Below are 24,286 nucleotides of genomic sequence, written 5' to 3' on the forward strand. Positions count from 1 at the left end.
ATGCAGTCTTGCAGAGTGAGAATGCTTCTATCCTGCTTGTGCACTCACAGTGATTTATTTGAATTTGACTGTATAGCCTTGTTTTGAGTCAGGTGCGCAGATGTGTGTGTAGTACTGAAGTGTGTAATACAATTAGGAACACGCATCGAAATGTTTGTAGTTCTCTGTTTTCATTAGTTAACAACAAGTGCTTGGCTTTCTTCTATTTGCAAAACTATCCTAAATGCACAATTTGAGCTCATGTTCAAAGTCAGGCTACTGTTGCACAAACCTGAATCACAGCTTCCAGTCCAGGTGATGTTGGTTCGCGTTGGTCTCCTTGAGAACTCATTGAAACAAACTGATAGGAACTTCTACACTGTGCCCCGAAAAGAGAGGATTAGCTACAATCCACAAAACACACCTGCAAAGGAAACCTGGTCAAAGAAAAAAAACGAAAAACAATTTGAAAAAGCATTGCTTTAAAACCAAAGTAAGTCGCTGTAACGCATAAACTAAGTGGCATACTATTTTTTCATTTAACTGAATCTAAGCATTCTACGACGAATAACGATTTCCTAACTTTTGCTAGTCACCTTAAAAGCTTATTAAAGAACTTGCAGAGACAACAGAGTGCGAGTTTGCAAGGCAAATCTCAGCAGAGGTTGCCGGGGTAACCGGACGCTCCCGGGCCGTTTCCATGGCGAGAGGGACGCGGTGAGTTCGATGGGTACAGGGCTACTTTGTAGCCTCGCTTTGATACAAATTGGTTAATGATCAAATAGTTTGCTGTAGCGGGAGGAAACATACTTTCTGCGGGATATATCACATTTGAAGATCTCCGTGGCAGATCAATAGTGTTATAACCAATGATGTATATTATACACCATATATAAATAGTGGTATACATCATTGGTTCTAATTGCCCAAATCTAATGATCCATTTTATAATGGGGTAAAAACGGGTTGAATCACGCAGTGGTGTAATGGTGCCTGGCGAAGTGGATATACTAAACATTTCGCTAACGGGCCCGCCCAGCTGAAGGAAAGGCGCCCTTTGTGAAAACCTCTGACAAACAGTGACATACACTCTGAATGACTGAAAATGAGGAATCCCATATTGGTCTTCCACAGTCAGGCCAACCCAAGCTGTACTGTGCAAATAGACTAATAGTAGGTCTATTATTGAAATAGGTCATTGAGGCTGTGTCAACTGAGTCAGAAATTCACAGATTTCTGATTTGTTCCATTTTCTCAAAGTCAAGTGTTTAAATATATATATATATGTGGATTTTCTTTTTATACAACACCAGTCAACAGTTTGGACACACCTACTCATTCAAGGGTTTTTCTTTAGTTTTTACTATTTTCTACATTGTATAATAATACTGAAGACATCAAAACTATGAAATAACACATATGGAATTGTGTAATAAGCAATAATAAGTGTTTAACAAATGAAAATGTATTTTATATTTGAGATTCTTCAAAGTAGTCACCCTTTGCCTTGATGACAGCTTTGCACACTCTTGGCATTCTCTCAACCAGCTTCATGAGGTAGTCACCTGGAATGCATTTCAATTAACAGCTGTCTGTGCCTTGTTAAAAGTTCATTTGTGGAATGTCTTTCCTTAATGCGTTTGAGCCAATCAGTTGAGTTGTGACAAGGTGGGGTTGGTATACAGAAGATAGCCCTATTTGGTAAAAGACCACGAACAGCTACAATAATCAAAGAGAAATGACAGTCCGTCATTACCTTAAGTCCGTCAATCCCCCAAAATTACAAAAACGTTTAAAGTTTCTTCAAGTGCCGTCGCAAAAACTATAAAGCGCTGTGATGAAACTGGCTCTCATGAGGACCACCACAGGAAAGGAAGACCCAGAGTTACCTCTGCTGCAGAGGATAAGTTCATAAGAGTTACCAGCCTCAGAAATTGCAGACCAAATAAATGCTTCGCAGAGGTAAAGTAACAGGCACATCTCAACATCAACTGTTTTTTTTTATTTTTTATTATTTCACCTTTATTTAACCAGGTAGGCTAGTTGAGAACAAGTTCTCATTTACAACTGCGACCTGGCCAAGATAAAGCATAGCAGTGTGAGCAGACAACACAGAGTTACACATGGAATAAACAATTAACAAGTCAATAACACAGTAGGAAAACAAAGGAGGGAGTCGATATACAATGTGTGCAAAAGGCATGAGGAGGTAGACGAATAGTTACAATTTTGCAGATTAACACTGGAGTGATACATGATCAGATGGTCATGTACAGGTAGAGATATTGGTGTGCAAAAGAGCAGAAAAGTAAATAAATAAAAACAGTATGGGGATGAGGTAGGTGAAAATGGGTGGGCTATTTACCAATAGACTATGTACAGCTGCAGCGATCGGTTAGCTGCTCAGATAGCTGATGTTTGAAGTTGGTGAGGGAGATAAAAGTCTCCAACTTCAGCGATTTTTGCAATTCGTTCCAGTCACAGGCAGCAGAGTACTGGAACGGCGGCCAAATGAGGTGTTGGCTTTAGGGATGATCAGTGAGATACACCTGCTGGAGCGCGTGCTACGGATGGGTGTTGCCATCGTGACCAGTGAACTGAGATAAGGCGGAACTTTACCTAGCATGGACTTGTAGATGACCTGGAGCCAGTGGGTCTGGCGACGAATATGTAGCGAGGGCCAGCCGACTAGAGCATACAAATCAAATCAAATCAAATCAAATTTTATTTGTCACATACACATGGTTAGCAGATGTTAATGCGAGTGTAGCGAAATGCTTGTGCTTCTAGTTCCGACAATGCAGTAATAACCAACAAGTAATCTAACTAACAATTCCAAAAAAACTACTGTCTTATACACAGTGTAAGGGGATAAAGAATATGTACATAAGGATATATGAATGAGTGATGGTACAGAGCAGCATAGGCAAGATACAGTAGATGATATCGAGTACAGTATATACATATGAGATGAGTATGTAAACCAAGTGGCATAGTTAAAGTGGCTAGTGATACATGTATTACATAAGGATGCAGTCGATGATATAGAGTACAGTATCAACGTATGCATATGAGATGAATAATGTAGGGTAAGTAACATTATATAAGGTAGCATTGTTTAAAGTGGCTAGTGATATATTTACATCATTTCCCATCAATTCCCATGATTAAAGTGGCTGGAGTAGAGTCAGTGTCATTGACAGTGTGTTGGCAGTAGCCACTCAATGTTAGTGGTGGCTGTTTAACAGTCTGATGGCCTTGAGATAGAAGCTGTTTTTCAGTCTCTCGGCCCCAGCTTTGATGCACCTGTACTGACCTCGCCTTCTGGATGACAGCGGGGTGAACAGGCAGTGGCTCGGGTGGTTGATGTCCTTGATGATCTTTATGGCCTTCCTGTAGCATCGGGTGGTGTAGGTGTCCTGGAGGGCAGGTAGTTTGCCCCCGGTGATGCGTTGTGCAGACCTCACTACCCTCTGGAGAGCCTTACGGTTGAGGGCGGTGCAGTTGCCATACCAGGCGGTGATACAGCCCGCCAGGATGCTCTCGATTGTGCATCTGTAGAAGTTTGTGAGTGCTTTTGGTGACAAGCCGAATTTCTTCAGCCTCCTGAGGTTGAAGAGGCGCTGCTGCACCTTCCTCACGATGCTGTCTGTGTGAGTGGACCAATTCAGTTTGTCTGTGATGTGTATGCCGAGGAACTTAAAACTTGCTACCCTCTCCACTACTGTTCCATCGATGTGGATGGGGGGTGTTCCCTCTGCTGTTTCCTGAAGTCCACAATCATCTCCTTAGTTTTGTTGACGTTGAGTGTGAGGTTATTTTCCTGACACCACACTCCAAGGGCCCTCACCTCCTCCCTGTAGGCCGTCTCGTCGTTGTTGGTAATCAAGCCTACCACTGTTGTGTCGTCCGCAAACTTGATGATTGAGTTGGAGCGTGCGTGGCCACGCAATCGTGGGTGAACAGGGAGTACAGGAGAGGGCTCAGAACGCACCCTTGTGGGGCCCCAGTGTTGAGGATCAGCGGAGAGGAGATGTTGTTGCCTACCCTCACCACCTGGGGCGGCCCGTCAGGAAGTCCAGTACCCAGTTGCACAGGGCGGGGTCGAGACCCAGGGTCTCGAGCTTGATGATGAGCTTGGAGGGTACTATGGTGTTGAATGCCGAGCTGTAGTCGATGAACAGCATTCTCACATAGGTATTCCTCTTGTCCAGATGGGTTAGGGCAGTGTGCAGTGTGGTTGAGATTGCATCGTCTGTGGACCTATTTGGGCGGTAAGCAAATTGGAGTGGGTCTAGGGTGTCAGGTAGGGTGGAGGTCATATGGTCCTTGACTAGTCTCTCAAAGCACTTCATGATGACGGAAGTGAGTGCTACGGGCGGTAGTCGTTTAGCTCAGTTACCTTAGCTTTCTTGGGAACAGGAACAATGGTGGCCCTCTTGAAGCATGTGGGAACAGCAGACTGGTATAGGGATTGATTGAATATGTCCGTAAACACACTGGCCAGCTGGTCTGCGCATGCTCTGAGGGCTCGGCTGGGGATGCCGTCTGGGCCTGCAGCCTTGCGAGGGTTAACACGTTTAAATGTCTTACTCACCTCGGCTGCAGTGAAGGAGAGACCGCATGTTCTCATTGCAGGCCGTGTCAGTGGCACTGTATTGTCCTCAAAGCAGGCAAAAAAGTTATTTAGTCTGCCTGGGAGCAAGACATCCTGGTCCGTGACTGGGCTGGATTTCTTCCTGTAGCCCGTGATTGACTGTAGACCCTGCCACATACCTCTTGTGTCTGAGCCGTTGAATTGAGATTCTACTTTGTCTCTGTACTGACGCTTAGCTTGTTTGATAGCCTTGCGGAGGGAATAGCTGCACTGTTTGTATTCGGTCATGTTACCAGACACCTTGCCCTGATTAAAAGCAGTGGTTCGCGCTTTCAGTTTCACGCGAATGCTGCCATCAATCCACGGTTTCTGGTTAGGGAATGTTTTAATTGTTGCTATGGGAACGACATCTTCAATGCACGTTCTAATGAACTCGCACACCGAATCAGCGTATTCGTCAATGTTGTTATCTGACGCAATACGAAACATATCCCAGTCCACGTGATGGAAGCAGTCTTGGAGTCAGCTTGGTCGGACCAGTGTTGGACAGACCTCAGCGTGGGAGCCTCTTCTTTTAGTTTCTGTCTGTAGGCAGGGATCAACAAAATGGAGTCGTGGTCAGCTTTTCCGAAAGGGGGGCGGGGCAGGGCCTTATATGCGTCGCGGAAGTTAGAGTAACAATGATCCAAGGTCTTTCCACCCCTGGTTGCGCAATCGATATGCTGATAAAATTTAGGGAGTCTTGTTTTCAGATTAGCCTTGTTAAAATCCCCAGCTACAATGAATGCAGCCTCCGGATAAATGGTTTCCAGTTTGCAAAGAGTCAAATAAAGTTCGTTCAGAGCCATCGATGTGTCTGCTTGGGGGGGGATATATATGGCTGTGATTATAATCGAAGAGAATTCTCTTGGTAGATAATGCCTTCTACATTTGATTGTGAGGAATTCTAAATCAGGTGAACAGAAGGATTTGAGTTCCTGTATGTTTCTTTCATCACACCATGTCTCGTTAGCCATAAGGCATACGCCCCAGCCCCTCTTCTTACCAGAAAGATGTTTGTTTCTGTCGGCGCGATGCGTGGAGAAACCCGTTGGCTGCACCGCCTCGGATAGCGTCTCTCCAGTGAGCCATGTTTCCGTGAAGCAAAGAACGTTTCAGTCTCTGATGTCCCTCTGGAATGCTACCCTTGCTCAGATTTCATCAACCTTGTTGTCAAGAGACTGGACATTGGCAAGAAGAATGCTAGGGAGTGGTGCACGGTGTGCCCATCTCCGCAGTCTGACCAGAAGACCGCCTCGTTTCCCTCTCTCTCTTTTTTTTGGGTCGCTGCATGGGATCCACTCCGTTGTCCTGTTTGTAAGGCAGAACACAGGATCCGCGTCGCGAAAAACATATTCTTGGTCGTACTGATGGTGAGTTGACACTGATCTTATATTCAGTAGTTCTTCTCGACTGTATGTAATGAAACCTAAGATGACCTGGGGTACTAATGTAAGAAATAACACGTAAAAAAACAAACAACTGCATAGTTTCCTAGGAACGCGAAGCGAGGCGGCCATCTCTGTCGGCCCCGGAAGTAGTGTGCAAGAGTTTCTATTGGACAAATTCAGGTATGTTTATCCCCGTTTTGTTGCGTTTGCCTCTGTTTAAGAAATGTTTTTCAACATAATTGACGGAATACATCCCCTGATCATCCCAGCACACAGTTCACTTTCATAGCAGCCACATAACAGGATGACACCTTTACTCATTCTCATTCCATCTACGTTCTCTCCTCCTCTCACCTTTTCTCTTCACTTGTGGACTCCAGTGCACAACACATCAGCTGTCTAAGACCAGGGCGAAAAAAACTTTACAAGCAAAAACATTTGTACCATAACCGCTAACCGCTAACCTCTACCCACAGCCTACATCATTGTCACCATATTAGCTAACGTCATAGTCAATATAACTACTAGAACTAACACGTTATTAAACCCACAACAATCATGCTGTACAGTGTACAAAAAGCAGTTTAGCAGTTACAGCAGCGGGCCTCATGGCAATACATTTACCTTAGCCAGCTAGCTAACATAGCATCCCTCTCTGTTGGATGGCCATAGCCAGCTAGCTAACATAGCATCCCTCTCTGTTGGATGGCCATAGCCAGCTAGCTAACATAGCATCCCTCTCTGTTGGATGGCCATAGCCAGCTAGCTAACATAGCATCCCTCTCTGTTGGATAGCCGTAGCCAGCTAGCTAACATAGCATCCCTCTCTGTTGGATAGCCGTAGCCAGCTAGCTAACATAGCATCCCTCTCTGTTGGATAGCCATAGCCAGCTAGCTAACATAGCATCCCTCTCTGTTGGATAGCCGTAGCCAGCTAGCTAACATAGCATCCTTCTCTGTTGGATAGCCATGGCCTGCTAGCTAACATAGCATCCTTCTCTGTTGGATGGCCATAGCCAGCTAGCTAACATAGCATCCCTCTCTGTTGGATAGCCATAGCCAGCTAGCTAACATAGCATCCCTCTCTGTTGGATAGCCATAGCCAGCTAGCTAACATAGCATCCCTCTCTGTTGGATAGCCATAGCCAGCTAGCTAACATAGCATCCCTCTCTGTTGGATAGCCGTAGCCAGCTAGCTAACATAGCATCCCTCTCTGTTGGATAGCCGTAGCCAGCTAGCTAACATAGCATCCCTCTCTGTTGGATGGCCTTAGCCAGCTAGCTAACATAGCATCCTTCTCTGTTGGATAGCCGTAGCCAGCTAGCTAACATAGCATCCCTTTCTGTTCGATAGCCACAGCCAGCTAGCTAACATAGCATCCTTCTCTGTTGGATAGCCATGGCCTGCTAGCTAACATAGCATCCTTCTCTGTTGGATAGCCATAGCCAGCTAGCTAACATAGCATCCCTCTCTGTTGGATAGCCATAGCCAGCTAGCTAACATAGCATCCCTTTCTGTTCGATAGCCACAGCCAGCTAGCTAACATAGCATCCTTCTCTGTTGGATAGCCATGGCCTGCTAGCTAACATAGCATCCTTCTCTGTTGGATAGCCATGGCCAGCTAGCTAACATAGCATCCCTCTCTGTTAGATCTGGGTGTTTAAGTAGGCTAAAATTAGCTAGCTGCATTCGGTAGCAGAAAGTGAAAAAATTCACTTACTCCAAATATTTATTTTTTATTTAACCTTTATTTAACTAGTCAAGTCAGTTAATTAAGAACAAATTCTTATTTACAATGACGACCCACCCGGGCAGAACCCGCTGGGCCAATTGTGCGCCGTCCTATAGGACTCCCAAACATGGCGGGAGGTGATACAGCCTGGATATACCTGCGTAAACACTCCGCTACTGAGTTAACATTGTCTCCAAATCATTTCAACCCCCCCCAAAAATCTATGTGATTATGTTGAATCAACATGGAAAACCAATTGGATTTGCAAAAAGTTATCAACGTAAGGGCATTTCGGATTTTTTTCACCCAACTTTTAACCTAAATCCAAATCAGGTGGACGTTGAACTGACACTGTGCCCAGTGGGTTGAATTGACACTGTGCCCAGTGGGTTGAACTGACACTGTGCCCAGTGGGTTGAATTGACACTGTGCCCAGTGGGTTGAATTGACACTGTGCCCAGTGGGTTGAACTGACACTGTGCCCAGTGGGTTGAATTGACACTGTGCCCAGTGGGTTGAATTGACACTGTGCCCAGTGGGTTGAATTGACACTGTGCCCAGTGAGTTGAACTGACACTGTGCCCAGTGAGTTGAATTGACACTGTGCCCAGTGAGTTCTTTATAAACAAACACAGGTTGAAAGGCACTATTGCAAAATAGCACTAAAGCATATGCTGTAAATAATGAAATATTCCATGTTTTCCACCATTAAAAAAAAACGTATTTACAAAGATGTTTTGATTAAACATCACATTTTCTACAAAGTTTGAATAAGTCAACACACAAACAAACAAACAATCTCAATAATACAGACGCCAACAGATGTTTCGGGAAGTCAGGAAGTAACAATATAAATAAACACATCGTCACAGGAGTATAACGTTACAAAATAACAAGGGAAGAAGAATTGGGCAAGGCAGCATAGAGGACCAAGTAACGTGCTATTGGAGTGTATAAAGACAACCCTCCATAATCTAGAGATGAACAACATTCCACATGCATACAGTAGTCTACGGCAATAAAAGTCTGACAATAGTCTGTGCACTATAACCCTGAGATCAGTCTGTTGTGGCCGTGGGCTCAATGCCGTGGGCTTGGTGCCGTGGGCTCGGTGCCGTGGGCTCGGTGCCGTGGGCTCGGTGCCGTGGGCTCAGTGCCGTGGGCTCAGTACTTGAATTAGATCTGCATCTACTGCTTAATTAAAGGTCTCCATATTAAATCATTTCTGGGTAACAATTAAGTACTCTGGTTTATTTTAAATAGCAAAGAGCAATTTCTCAATAAAATAGTTTTGCTAGGAGTCTCTGGGAGTGTTCTGAGTGGGGAGTGGAAATCTGAAAACTAGCTGTAATTGGCAGAGAGGTTTGTAACTTTTTTTCTTATTGGCCAATTAACTAATTTACGGTCTGTTGATGTCACAAGGCAGGCCAAAACTGCATCCAATCAAAACAGGCTGAAATGTCAGGGAGTCTTTTCAAAGAGCAATTACACTAAAAGGGCATTGTCGTCATTTTCACAATTTCACAGTATTATTCCAACCTTATAGTGTGGACATATATATATATATATAAAACACAGGAACATCATGTTTTTGACTGCACTGGGCCTTTAAGTGCTGACTGCACATCTAGAATATTCACCCCTACAATCTGGTCGACTACACCAGTACTTTTAAGTTAAAACCAGTACCTAAAATGAGTACCAGCACCTCTATCTTTCCACTTCAAGTGCTGCATGCCATGGACCCGACCGTTCCATTTAGGTTTCATCGAGGGGGAATGGGTCGGACCACTGGGAGGGGTCCAGGAAGACAGAACATGTCCCGCTGTAGATCCAGAGCCTTGGTAGGAAACACTCCACCTTCCAGCTGTTAGAAGCTCTGTTGTACACCTCCACCTCCACCCCGTAGTCCCCCTCCATGCCCTTCCAGTGACCCCCCGTTGCAAAGAGCTGACTGTCCAACGCCACCAGATCTCCGTTCTCATGGAGCATGTGCAGCAGCTGGACCTGGGGGAATACACAGGAGGAGAGGATGAATCAGTCCATCCATACATCCATAACCCTAACTCTAACTCTAACTCTAACCCCTAGCCCTAACCCTACCCTACCCTACCCTAACTCTAACTCTAACCCCTAGCCCTAACCCTACCCTACCCTAACTCTAACTCTAACCCCTAGCCCTAACCCTACCCTACCCTAACGCTAACTCTAACCCTAGCCCTAACCCTACCCTACCCTAACTCTAACTCTAACCCCTAGCCCTAACCCTACCCTACCCTAACTCTAACTCTAACCCCTAGCCCTAACCCTACCCTACCCTAACTCTAACTCTAACCCCTAGCCCTAACCCTACCCTACCCTAACGCTAACTCTAACCCCTAGCCCTAACCCTACCCTACCCTAACTCTAACTCTAACCCCTAGCCCTAACCCTACCCTACCCTAACTCTAACTCTAACCCCTAGCCCTAACCCTACCCTACCCTAACGCTAACTCTAACCCCTAGCCCTAACCCTACCCTACCCTAACTCTAACTCTAACCCCTAGCCCTAACCCTGGCCCCCTAACGCTAACTCTAACCCCTAGCCCTAACCCCCTAACGCTAACTCTAACTCTAACCCCTAGCCCTAACCCTACCCTAACGCTAACTCTAACTCTAACCCTAACGCGAACTATAGCCCTAACCCTAACCCTAACCCTGCCCTAACGCTAAATCTAACCTCTAACCCCTAGCCCTATAAACCCTAACCCCTAACCCTAACCCTAACGCTAACTCTAACCTCAAACCCTAACGCGAACTATAAACCCTAACCCCTAACCCTAACCCTGCCCTAACGCTAAATCTAACCTCTAACACTACCCTAACGCTAACTCTAACCTCTAACCCTGCCCTAACACTAACTCTAACCCCTAACCCTAACCCTACCCTAACGCTAACTCTAACCCTACCCTAAAGCTAACTCTAACCCCTAAACCTAACCCTAACCCTAACCCTACCCTAACGCTAATGCTAACTCTAACCCCTAAACCTAACCCTAACCCTACCCTAATGCTAACGCTAACTCTAACCCTTAACCCTACCCTAACTCTAACTCTAACTCTAACCCTACCCTAACGCAAACGTTAACTCTAGCCCCTAACCCTACCCCTAACGCTAACCGCTAACCCCTAACCCTAACCCTAACCCTAACCCTGGCCCCTAACCCTAACCCTCTAACCCCTAACTCTAACCCCTAACTCTAACCCCTAACTCTAACCCCTAACGCTAACCCTAACCCCTAACCTAACCCTAACCCTAACCCCTAACGCTCAAACCCTAACCCATAACTCTAACCCCTAACTCTAACCCCTAACGCTAACCCCCGCTAACCCTAACCCCTAACCCCCTAACCCCTAACTCTAACCCCTAAAACTCTAACCTAACCCCTAATGCTAACTCTAACCCTTAAATCTAACCCTAACGCTAACTCTAACCCCTCTAACCTAACGCTAACGCTAACTCTAACCCTAACCTAACTCTAACCCTAACCCCTAACCCTAACCCTAACCCTAATGCTAACTCTAACCCTAACTCTAACCCTAACGCTAACTCTAACCCCTAACCCTAACCCTAACCCCTAACGCTAACTCTAACCCTAACGCTAACCCTAACCCTAACCCCTAATGCTAACTCTAACCCTAACCCTGACGTTAAACTATAACCCCTAACCCTAACTCTAACCCCTAACCCTAACTCTAACCCTAACGCTAACCCTAACTCTAACCCCTAACCCTAACTCTAACCCTAACCCTAACTCTAACCCCTAACCCTAACCCTAACCCCTAACCCTAACTCTAACCCTAACCTAACCCTAACTCTAACCCTAACCCTAACTCTAACCCCCCTAACTCTAACCCTAACGCTAACCCTAACCCCTAACCCTAACCCCTAACTCTAACCCCTAACGCTAACTCTAACCCTAACTCTAACCCTAACCCTAACCCCTAACGCTAACTCTAACCCTAACCCCTAACCCCTAACCCTAACCCTAACCCTAACCCTAACTCTAACCCCTAACCCTCCATAACCCTAACCCCTAACCCTAACTCTAACCCCTAACCCTAACCCTAACCCCTAACCCTAACTCTAACCCTAACTCTAACCCTAACCCTAACCCCTAACCCTAACCCTAACCCTAATCCCTAACCCTAACCCCTAACCCTAACTCTAACCCCTAACCCTAACTCTAAACCCTAACCCTAACCCCTAACTCTAACCCCTAACCCTAACCCTAACTCTAACCCCTAACCCTAACTCTAACCCCCTAACTCTAACCCTAACGCTAACGCTAACTCTAACTAACTCTAACCCCTAACGCTAACTCTAACCCCTAACCCTAACTCTAACCCCTAACGCTAACTCTAACCCTAACCCCCTAACCCCTAACCCCTAACCCTAACTCTAACCCCAACCCCTAACTCTAACCCCTAACGCTAACTCTAACCCCCTAACCCTAACCCCTAACTCTAACCCTAACCCTAACTCTAACCCTAACGCTAACTCTAACCCCTAACTCTAACCCCCCTAACTCTAACCCCTAACGCTAACTCTAACCCCTAACCCTAACTCTAACCCTAACTCTAACCCCTAACGCTAACTCTAACCCTAACCCCTAACCCCTAACCCTAACTCTAACCCTAACCCTAACTCTAACCCTAACCCTAACTCTAACCCCTAACCCTACCCTAATGCTAACTCTAACCCCTAACTCTAACCCCTAACGCTAACTCTAACCCCTAACCCTCCATAACCCTAACCCCTAACCCTAACTCTAACCCCTAACCCTAACCCCTAACCCCTAACCCAAACTCTAACCCTAACTCTAACCCTAACCCTAACCCCCTAACCCTAACCCTAACCCTAATCCCTAACCCTAACCCCTAACCCCTAACCCTAACCCCTAACCCTAACCTAAACCCTAACCCTAACCCCCCTAACCCCTAACCCTAACCCTAACTCTAACCCCTAACCCTAACTCTAACCCCTAACCCTAACCTAACCCTAACGCTAACGCTAACTCTAACCCTAACTCTAACCCCTAACGCTAACTCTAACCCCTAACCCTAACTCTAACCCCTAACGCTAACTCTAACCCTAACCCCTAACCCTAACTCTAACCCCTAACCCTAACTCTAACCCCTAACCCTAACTCTAACCCCTAACCCTACCCTGGCTAACTCTAACCCTAACTCTAACCCCTAACGCTAACTCTAACCCCTAACCTTCCATAACCCTAACCCCTAACCCTAACTCTAACCCCTAACCCTAACCCTAACCTAACCCTAACTCTAACCCCTAACCCTAACCCCTAACCCTAACCCCTAACCCTAACCCCCTAACCCTAACCCCTAACCCCTAACCCTAACTCTAAACCCTAACCCTAACCCCTAACTCTAACCCCTAACCCTAACCCCTAACCCTAACTCTAACCCCTAACCCTAACCCCTAACTCTAACCCCTAACCCTAACCCCTAACGCTAACTCTAACCCTAACTCTAACCCCTAACGCTAACTCTAACCCCTAACTCTCTGGCCTAACCCCTAACTCTAACCCTAACCCCTAACCCTAACTCTAACCCTAACCCCTAACTCTAACTCTAACCTAACCCTAACCCCTAACGCTAACTCTAAACCCTAACTCTAAACCCTAACCCCTAACCCTAACCCCTAACTCTAACCCCTAACTCTAACCCCTAACCCCTAACGCTAACTCTAACCCCTAACGCTAACTCTAACCCCTAACGCTAACTCTAACCCCTAACTCTAACCCCTAACCCCTAACCCTAATTCTAACCCCTAACTCTAACTCTATCCCCTAACTCTAACCCCAACCCCTAACCCCTAACGCTAATTCTAACCCCTAACCCACCTTCTGCCACATGTTAGCCAGTGGGTCGTAGCAGTAAACCTTCTTAGTGTTGTCAGCGATCAGGTAGATGAGCCCCTCCACTGAGACACAGCGAGGAGAGGACAGGTACTTGGGGATGAAGGGAGAGCAGATGATACTCCACCCATCTTGGGGACAGAGAGGCACAACGGGGCAAAGATATGAGATAGGATCTGATGAGAATCTGAGAAGTGTTGTAACCTAACTCGCTTTTCCTTTAATTCTTACTAAAACTGTTTTTTGTTTTTTTAATAATGAACAAAGGTAGAGATATGAATCTGAACAACACACATCTGAGAGGTAGGCGAGGTGTTTCATTACGCTGACAAGAGACCTCAAATGGATCTGAAAAGGATACTGTTTTGACCACCATTTACTGCAACATTTCTAAAGTGATAATCAATTATTGGGGAATCATGAATCGGGGATCAATTCCCTTTCAATTTAGTAAAATTCAAGACGTGAACGTGAAAATGGAATCGACCCCCCCCCAAAAAACACTGGTTACGGCTCCATTCTGTGAGCATATTAACCGACGTGATGCTCCATGCCGTTCCTACCTACCTATAACAGGATTGTAGCACTGCAGAGTCAAGGCGTTGTACTTAACAGCACAGGAGCCTATCACGTATAGTTTACCATGGCAGGCAGTCGCTGTGAAGTTTGTGACGTATTTCACTGCAGGGCATGTTCGGGCCCAGGTGTCATTGTATGGGTCATAGTGCTCAATGTCTACAAAGTCCATTGTAGTGCCTGTGGAGAGAAAACACTGGTGTTTAACTGACCCGACCAATGTTGAGAAAAAAAACGTAGACTTATTATGACAAAGCATATCTATCGCTGTAGATCGGGCAGAGGTTTACAGGTCTGTACAGTGTAGAGAATTAGTCTAGATCTAATCGGTCTACTTCCTATTGGTCTAACTCCTATTGGTCTTGTTCCTATAGGTCTTGTTCTTATCGGTCTAGTTCTTATCGGTCTAGTTCTTATCGGTCTAGTTCTTATCGGTCTAGTTCCTATTGGTCTAGTTCCTATTGGTCTAGTTCCTATTGGTCTAGTTCCTATTGGTCTAGTTCCTATTGGTCTAGTTCCTATTGGTCTAGTTCCTATAGGTCTAGTTCCTTTTGGTCTAGCTCCTATTGGTCTAGTTCTTATCGGTCTAGTTCTTATCGGTCTAGTTCCTATTGGTCTAGTTCTTATCGGTCTAGTTCTTATCGGTCTAGTTCTTATTGGTGTAGTTCTTATCGGTCTTGTTATAGGTCTAGTTCCTTGGTGTAGTTCTTAGTCTAGTTCTTATCTCTAGTTCCTATGGTCTAGTTCTTATCGGTCTAGTTCCTATTGGTGTAGTTCTTATCGGTCTAGTTCTTATCGGTCTAGTTCCTATGGTCTAGTTCCTATTGGTCTAGTTCCTATTGGTCTAGTTCTATTGGTCTAGTTCCTATAGGTCTAGTTCCTTTTGGTCTAGCTCCTATTGGTCTAGTTCTTATCGGTCTAGTTCTTATCGGTCTAGTTCCTATCGGTCTAGTTCCTATAGGTCTAGTTCCTATTGGTCTAGTTCCTATTGGTCTAGTTCCTATTGGTCTAGTTCCTATTGGTCTAGTTCCTATTGTTCTAGTTCCTATTGGTCTAGTTCCTATTGTTCTAGTTCCTATTGGTCTAGTTCTTATCGGTTTAGTTCCTATAGGTCTAGTTCCTATTGGTCTAGCTCCTATTGGTCTAGTTCCGATTGGTCTGTAATAGAGTTCCTATAGGTATATTATATGTATATTATAGGTATATTATAGGTCTATTATAGGTCTAGTTCTTATATGTCTATTATAGGTCTAGTATAGGTCTAGTTCTTATAGGTCTATTATAGGTCTAGTTCTTTTTGGTCTATTATAGGTCTATTATAGGTCTATTTCTAATAGGTCTATTATAGGTCTAGTTCCTATAGGTCTATTATAGGTCTATTATAGGTATATTATAGGTCTATTTCTAATAGGTCTATTATAGGTCTAGTTCCTATAGGTCTATTATAGGTCTAGTTCCTATAGGTCTATTATAGGTATATTATGGGTCTAGTTCCTATAGGTCTATTATAGGTCTAGTTCCTATAGGTCTATTATAGGTCTAGTTCCTATAGGTCTATTATAGGTCTCCAGTTCCTATAGGTCTATTATAGGTATTTTATAGGTCTAGTTCCGATAGGTCTATTATAGGTCTATTATAGGTCTAGTTCTTATAGGTCTATTATTGGGTCTAGTTCCTATAGGTCTATTATAGGTCTATTATAGGTCCAGTTCCTATAGGTCTATTATAGGTATTTTATATGTCTAGTTCCGATAGGTCTATTATAGGTCTATTATAGGTCTAGTTCTTATAGGTCTATTATTGGTTTATTATAGGTCCAGTTCCTATAGGTCTATTATAGGTCTATTATAGGTCTAGTTCTTATAGGTCTATTATAGGTTTATTATAGGTCTATTATAGATCTAGTATAGGTCTATTATAGGTATATTATAGGTCTATTCAAAGTTTATATTGGGTCTATTATAGGTCTAGATACTATAGGTCTATTATAGGTATTTTATAGGTCTACTTCCGATAGGTCTATTATAGGTCTATTATAGGTCTAGTTCTTATAGGTCTATTATAGGTTTATTATAGGTATATTCAATGTTTATATTGGGTCTATTATAGGTCTAGATACTATAGGTATATTATAGGTCTAGACACCATAGGTCTATTATAGGTCTAGATACTATAGGTATTTTATAGGTCTAGTTCTGATAGGTCTAATATAGGTCTACTATAGATCTATTATAGATATATTATAGGTTTATCTATTTATCTATTGTAGGTCTATTATAGTTCTATTATAGGTATATCATAGGTCTAGATCCTATAGGTCTATAATATGTATATTATTGGCCTGTTATAGGTCTATTTTAGGTCTATTTTAGGTCTATTATAGGTCTGTTATAGGTCTGTTATAGGTCTGTTATAGGTCTGTTATAGGTCTGTTAGAGGTCTATTTTATGTCTATTTTAGGTCTATTTTAGGTCTATTATATGTCTATTATAGGTCTAGTTCCTATAGTTCCTATTTGTCTCTTTCCTCCGATGACGTATATCTCTCCGCTGAGGGCTGCTGAGGTGTGGTTAGTCCGGGGCCGGAGCATGGGAGCCACCGTCACCCACCGTCCTTCTCTGGTGATGTACTTCCAGGTCTCTGTGGTCGACCAGGTGTTGGATTGGGAACCCCTCGAGCCCCCTAGGATGAGAGAGGGAGGGAGGGAGGGATACTGGATGCATCAATTATGTCTATCAAGAAGCACCCAGCACACTGCAACTATTGGAGGAATACTTTCGTTCTATGTATTTATTTTATGCATTTACAAATGTATTTTTTCAAATAAAGTGCCCTAAATAAAAGCCAACCGACCTGTGACATAAACGTCATTATTCAAAGAGACCACAGAGTATCCGTACTTGTTGTGGTTGGGGAAGACTGGCAGCTCATACCACTGTTCTGTAGAGAGAGAGAGAGAGATGATAATGTTATTCATAGCACTGTTCTGTAGAGACATGATCATGTTATTCATATCACTACTCTGTAGAGAGAGAGACACGATAATGTTATTCATACCACTGTTCTGTAGAGAGAGAGAGAGAGGTGATAATGTTATTCATACCACTACTCTGTAGAGAGACATGATAATGTTATTCATACCACTGTTCTGTAGAGAGAGAGAGAGAGAGAGAGAGAGAGGTGATAATGTTATTCATACCACTACTCTGTAGAGACATGATAATGTTATTCATACCACTGTTTTGTAGAGACATGACCATGTTATTCATATCACTACTCTGTAGAGAGAGAGAGACACGATAATGTTATTCATACCACTGTTCTGTAGAGAGAGAGAGAGGTGATAATGTTATTCATACCACTACTCTGTAGAGACATGATAATGTTATTCATACCACTGTTTTGTAGAGACATGATAATGTTATTCATACCACTACTCTGTAGAGAGAGAGACATGATCATGTTATTCATACCACTACTCTGTAGAGAGATGTGATAATGTTACTCATATCACTACTCTGTAGAGAGACGTGATAATGTTATTCATACCACTACTCTGTAGAGAGACGTGATAATGTTATTCATATCACTACTCTGTAGAGAGAGAGACATGATCATGTTATTCATACCACTGTTCTGTAGAGAGAGAGACACAATAATGTTATTCGTACCACTACTCTGTAGAGACATGATAATGTTATTCATATCACTACTCTGTAGAGAGAGAGAGAGGTGATAACGTTATTCATACCACTACTCTGTAGAGACACGATAATGTTATTCATACCACTGTTCTGTAGAGACACGGTAATGTTATTCATGCCACTGTTCTGTAGAGACATGATAATGTTATTCATACCACTGTTCTGTAGAGACATGATAATGTTATTCATACCACTGTTCTGTAGAGACATGATAATGTTATTCATACCACTGTTCTGTAGAGACATGATAATGTTATTCATACCACTGTTCTGTAGAGACATGATAATGTTATTCATACCACTGTTCTGTAGAGACATGATAATGTTATTCATACCACTGTTCTGTAGAGACATGATAATGTTATTCATACCACTGTTCTGTAGAGACATGATAATGTTATTCATTTTTTCATTTTTTTCATTTCACCTTTATTTAACCAGGTTGGCCAGTTGAGAACAAATTCTCATTTACAACGGCGACCTGGCCAAGATAAAACAACAACACAGATTTACACATGGAGTAAAAAAACGTACAGTCAATAACACAATATAAAAAGTCTATATACAGTGTGTGCAAATGGCGTGAGGAGGTAAGGCAATAAATAGGCCCTAGTAGCGAAGTTATTACAATTTAACAAATTAACACTGGAGTGATAGATGTGCAGATGATGATGTGCAAGTAGAGATATTGGTGTGCAAAATAGAAAAAGGAAATAAAAACAATATGGGGATGAGGTAGGTAGATTGGATGGGCTATTTACAGATGGGCTGTGTGCAGCTGAAGCGATAGGTAAGCTGCTCGGAAAGCTGATGTTTAAAGTTAGTGAGGGAGATATAAGTCTCCAACTTCAGCAATTTTTGCAATTTGTTCCAGTCATTGGCAGCAGAGAACTGGAAGGAAAGGCAGCCAAAGGAGGTGTTGGCTTTGGGGGTGACCAGTATGATTTACCCGCTGGAGCGCGTGCTGCGGGTGGGTGTTGTTATGGTGACCAGTGAGCTGAGATAAGGTGGAGCTTTACCTAGCATAGACTTATAGATGACCTGGAGCCAGTGGATTTGGCGACGAATATGTAGCGAGGGTCAGGCGACGAGAGCATACAGGTCGCAGTGGTGGGTGGTATATGGGACTTTGGTGACAATGCGGATGGCACTGTGATAGACTGCAGTTTGTTGAGTAGAGTGTTGGAGGCTATTACATCGCCCAAGTCGAGGATCGGTAGGATAGTGAGTTTTACGAGGGTATGTTTGCAGTGTGAGTGAAGGAGGCTTTGTTGCTAAATAGGAAGCCGATTCTAGATTTAATTTTGGATTGGAGCTGTTTAACATGAGTCTGGAAGGAGTGTTTACAGTCTAGCCACACAGCAAGGTATTTGTAGATGTCCACATATTCTAAGTCAGAACCGTCCAGAGTAGTGATGCTGGTCGGGCGGGCGGTGCGGGCAGTGATCGGTTGAAAAGCATGCATTTAGTTTTACTAGCGTTTAAGAACAGTTGGAGGCCACAGAAGGAGTGTTGTATGGCGTTGAAGCTCGTTTGGAGGTTTGTTAACACAGTGTCCAAAGAAGGGCCAGAAGTATACAGAATGATGTTGTCTGCGTAGAGGTGGATCAGGGAATCACCAGCAGCAAGAGCGACATCACTGATATATACATAGAAAGAAGTCGGCCCGAGAATTGAACCCTGTGGCACCCCCATAGAGACTGCCAGAGGTCCGGACAACAGACCCTCCGATTTGACACACTGAACTCTATCTGAGAAGTAGGTGGTGAACCAGGCGAGGCAGTCATTTGAGAAACCAAGGCTGTTGAGTCTGCCGATAACAATACGATGATTGACAGAGTCGAAAGCCTTGGCCAGGTCGATGAAAACGGCTGCACAGTACTGTCTTTTATCGATGGCGGTTATGATATCATTTAGTACCTTGAGTATGGCTGAGGTGTACCCGTGACCAGCTCGGAAACCGGATTGCACCGCGGAGAGGGTTCGGTGGTTTTTGAAATGGTCAGTGATCTGTTTGTTAACTTGGCTTTCGAAGACTTTAGAAAGGCAGGGCAGGATAGATATAGGTCTGTAACAGTTTGGGTCTAGAGTGTCACCCCCTTGGAAGAGGGGGATGACTGCGGCAGCTTTCCAATCTTTAGGGATCTCGGATGATACGAAAGAGAGGTTGAACAGACTGGTAATAGGGGTTGCAACAATGGCGGTGGATAATTTTAGAAGGAGAGGGTCCAGATTGTCTAGCCCAGCTGATTTGTACTGGTCCAGGTTTTGCAGCTCTTTCAGAACATCTGCTATCTGGATTTGGGTGAAGGAGAAGCTGGGAGGCTTGGTGCCGGGGGTGCAGAGCTGTTGGCCAGGGTAGGGGTAGCCAGGAGGAAAGCATGGCCAGCCGTAGAGAAATGCTTCTTGAAATTCTCAAATATCGTGGATTTATCGGTGGTGACAGTGTTTCCTATTCTCAGTGCAGTGGGCAGCTGGGAGGAGGTGCTCTTATTCTCCATGGACTTTACAGTGTCCCAAACCTTTTTGGAGTTAGCTACAGGATGCAAATTTCTGTTTGAACAAGCTAGCCTTTGCTTTCCTAACTGACTGTGTATATTGGTTCCTGACTTCCCTGAAAAGTTGCATGTCGCGGGGACTATTCGATGCTAGTGCAGTCCGCCACAGGATGTTTTTGTGCTGGTCGAGGGCAGTCAGATCTGGAGTGAACCAAGTGAACCAAATCTGTTCTTAGTTCTACATTTTTTTTAAAGGGGCATGCTTATTTACTCTGTAGAGAGAGAGACATGACAATGTTATTCTTATCACTGTTCTGTAGAGAGACATGATAATGTTATTCATATAACTGTTCTGTAGAGAGACATGATAATCACAACATGCGCATTATTTATAGGGTCTTTGCTGGGTGGACACTAGCCTGGTCCCAGATCGGTTTGTGTTGTCTTGTCAACTCCTATGGTCATTACCTAGCCTGGTCCCAGATCTGTTTGTGTTGTCTTGTCAACTCCTATGATCATTCCCTAGCCTGGTCCCAGATCTGTTTGTTCAGTCTTGTCCACTACTATGGTCATTAGCTAGCCTGGTCATTACCTAGCCTGGTCCCAGATCTGTTTGTGGTGTCTTGTCCACTACTATGGTCATTACCTAGCCTGATCCCAGATCTGTTTGTTCTGTCTTGTCCACTACTATGGTCATTACCTAGCCTGGTCCCAGATCTGTTTGTGTTGTCTTGTCAACTCCTATGATCATTACCTAGCCTGGTCCCAGATCTGTTTGTTCTGTCTTGTCCACTACTATGGTCATTAGCTAGCCTGGTCATTACCTAGCCTGGTCCCAGATCTGTTTGTGGTGTCTTGTCCACTACTATGGTCATTACCTAGCCTGGTCCCAGATCTGTTTGTTCTGTCTTGTCCACTACTATGGTCATTACCTAGCCTGATCCCAGATCTGTTTGTTCTGTCTTGTCCACTACTATGGTCATTACCTGGCCTGGTCCCAGATCTGTTTGTTCTGTCTTGTCCACTACTATGGTCGTTGCTTAGCCTGGTCCCAGATCTGTTTGTTCTGTTTTGTCAACTCCTCATTGTCGCATGACAAATTTCGCCAGACAGCACAAACAGACCTGGGATCAGGTTATAGGGACACAGATGCTCAGAACACATGGGCGAGGAAGAGGAAGATGAGGAGGAAGAGGAACATTACGTGTCTTAGGGTTGTAGAAGCCACAGTTTCCGGGCAGCAGCCTGGGGTCTCTGTCTTCATCATCATCATCTTCGTCATCTGAGTCGTCCAGCGAGCGTCCTCCCATCACGAATAACACCTCCTCCAGGTTGGGTTGGGGACTCGGGCTGCCACTCTGGACCACATCTCCTGGCTTCACGTCCATTTTCTACACAAAGACGGTGATTTGGAAATGTTGGGAAATATGGAAGTTCTCTCAGCCCTGATAAAACTTAAGGTTCCGGTTTCCCAGACACAGATCAAGCCTCGACCCTGGAATAAAAAATAAACTCAATGTAGAACCTCCATTCAAAGTGTATTTGAGTAAAGGACTAGGCTTATTGGTGGTTGGGAAACTGGACCATTAAGTATAAAAGATGAAAACATTGGTACTTTATTATCTTGTTCATTTACCTCTCTGCATACCCTCTCCACCACCTCCACACAGCTGAGAGAGGCTAGAACCAGGCTGTCCTTCATTAGGGTGTTAGTGAGGTAGTCAGGGGACAGGAGGGCCAGGCGGGTCAGCCCCAGAAGCTCTGGGAGGTGGGGGAGTCGGGACTCTTGGTGGTGTCTCACCCAGGCCAGGGCTGCCTCCACACGGGTACACTCTGTCCTGGTCTGTAGCCTCTCGTTGGACAGACACGCAACTAACCTCTCCTTCTCCAGCAGAGGAAACTCCTCCCAGCGCTGTACGGCCTCAAAGTTCTCCAGAAGGAATCCCCAGGCCTTTGCTACCACCTCGGGACAGCCGTGTACCTCCCCGAACTCCAGGATCCCCAGGCAGTTGGTGGCATCGATCTGGTGCTGGAGATAACGGCTGCACACAGTCCGGACCGCCTGGAACTGTAGCTGACTGGACGTGCGTATCAGGCCCTCCACGTTTCCCTGGTTGATGGTGAGTTTCCCTGTGTAGCAGAAGTCTAGAAGGGAAGCCATTATGTCAGGATCCACACCGTGCAGCTCCACCCGGGCCGCGATGCTCTCCACAAAGTCCCCGGAGAACATGGAGTGGAAGTAGACGCTGCAGAGCGCCAGGACGGCCCGGTGACAGGGGAAGTCGCGGCCGCCCGCTGCCAGAGTCACGTCCACTAGTTTGGGGTTGCAGCAGAGGGAGCGTAGCCCCTCCAGGATGCTCTGGGGGTGGGAGGCAAGGCAAAAGTCCAGATCGTCCACATTACGCACCATGGTGACCACGACACTTCTGATCTCTAACCACTTATTCTGTTTCAGAGCCCCGGCCCAAACAGCTGCTGTCAATGTTACCTACAAGAAGAGAGATGAGGGATGAGACTTCTCTGACAAAACTTAATCTTCAAGGGTCCGTTTCCACGAAGAGCATCTCTGGGTAAGAATGCTGATCTTCAGGATCAAGTTCCACCCCCCTCCCTCTCTCTCTCGTTCATAATGATTTTTTTTTTAAAGGCAAAACTGCATTCCTACTCAGAGACGCTTTGTGAATACGGACCCGGGGATGACAACTGCAGTGGCCTGAGAGCGGTTTTGCTTGGTCATTCAAGTTCAGTACGGTCAAATGGTGCGAATTACACGTCATGTTTATTCATAGAACACTTACAACAACCAACAAGCTCGGGAACACAGGTGGTTGCAAAAGGCTGTTAATCTGTCGAGTTCATAATATCAACTTGTTACTTTGAAGCTGATTTTCAAAAGAAATGAAAAATAAACCAAATTAAAGTTATTTCCTACCCCTAGAGTGTTGTTAAAATTTGTTTGAAAAAAAACTAAGCTTTGTTTGTTAAATTTGAAATTAAAATTTTTGTTTGCACCGACTAAAAGGCAACTCAGGCAAGCTGGGATGGGCTCAGGCAAGCCCTAAGGCAACTCATGCAACTAAGGCAACTCAGGCAACTCACTCAGGCAACTCAGGAAACTCAGGCAACTAAGGCAACTCAGGAAACTCAGGCAACTCAGGCAACTCAGGCAACTAAGGCAACTCAGGCAACTCAGGCAACTCAGGCAACTCAGGCAACTAAGGCAACTAAGGCAACTCAGGCAAAGTTAGATCAAGCTGATGCAATGTCTGCAAGATCACATCATGATCACATACATAATTCTACATAACAAAACCGCTTATAAGTGCATGGTATAACGTTACTGTGTGGACTAAACTCAAACAGTGCACGCCACTAGGCAAAATACACAGGTAAGGCTATGCCTCAGTTTAAATTGGTGGGCTGAAGCTGAAAAACATGAAGTTGATGATCCCTGTCAAGGGAGGAGTAGATTTTTTGTATATGACAGTAAAACATTTTTATGATGACTATAAAATGAGTTGGCACCTTCAATTCTTTAAACACAGTACGTCATTCAGAACAACACTGTGCGTCATTCAAAACAACACTGTACATAATTCAAAACCAAAATCTAAGATCTAAGTGCATTACTGAGAAGGGTTTAGAATAACAATCACGATTGAATGCGTTTTTTTTTCGTCTTACGGTAATGTTATGCTATTTTATTCGGTTCTGTTATGAAGAATACTGCGATCGTTATGTGAGATCCTGCAGACATTGATTTCAGCTTTAATCTAACTTTATTAAATGAGCACCATTGGCCTGAGTAGCCTGTTCTCTGTAGACAATATAGACATGCACAGAACG

At 44.4% G+C, this 24,286-nt stretch overlaps 1 protein-coding gene across 3 annotated transcripts in view; it reads right to left on the reverse strand.

Annotated features, from left to right (window-relative positions):
* Window positions 1-7,755: 7,755 nt before the first annotated feature.
* The window catches only part of klhl30 (kelch-like family member 30), a 36,808-nt gene continuing 20,277 nt past the window's right edge, over window positions 7,756-24,286 (reverse strand). For 2 of the 3 annotated variants that reach the window (XM_042322866.1, XM_024440382.2), the window contains exons 2-8: window positions 22,077-22,928; window positions 21,645-21,831; window positions 17,092-17,178; window positions 16,765-16,920; window positions 14,230-14,418; window positions 13,648-13,793; window positions 7,756-9,746 (exon numbers count right to left, since the gene is read on the reverse strand). In XM_042322866.1, the coding sequence (XP_042178800.1) occupies window positions 9,498-9,746; window positions 13,648-13,793; window positions 14,230-14,418; window positions 16,765-16,920; window positions 17,092-17,178; window positions 21,645-21,831; window positions 22,077-22,850 (1,788 nt within the window). In that variant the 5' untranslated portion in view covers window positions 22,851-22,928 and the 3' untranslated portion in view covers window positions 7,756-9,497. Of the gene's footprint in view, window positions 9,747-13,647; window positions 13,794-14,229; window positions 14,419-16,764; window positions 16,921-17,091; window positions 17,179-21,644; window positions 21,832-22,076; window positions 22,929-23,372; window positions 23,394-24,286 lie in introns of those variants that run through there. The other variant, XM_042322867.1, reaches the window with a different exon arrangement.

Source organism: Oncorhynchus tshawytscha, linkage group LG06 (genome assembly GCF_018296145.1).
Source record: "Oncorhynchus tshawytscha isolate Ot180627B linkage group LG06, Otsh_v2.0, whole genome shotgun sequence".
Classification (NCBI taxonomy): Eukaryota; Metazoa; Chordata; class Actinopteri; order Salmoniformes; family Salmonidae; genus Oncorhynchus; species Oncorhynchus tshawytscha.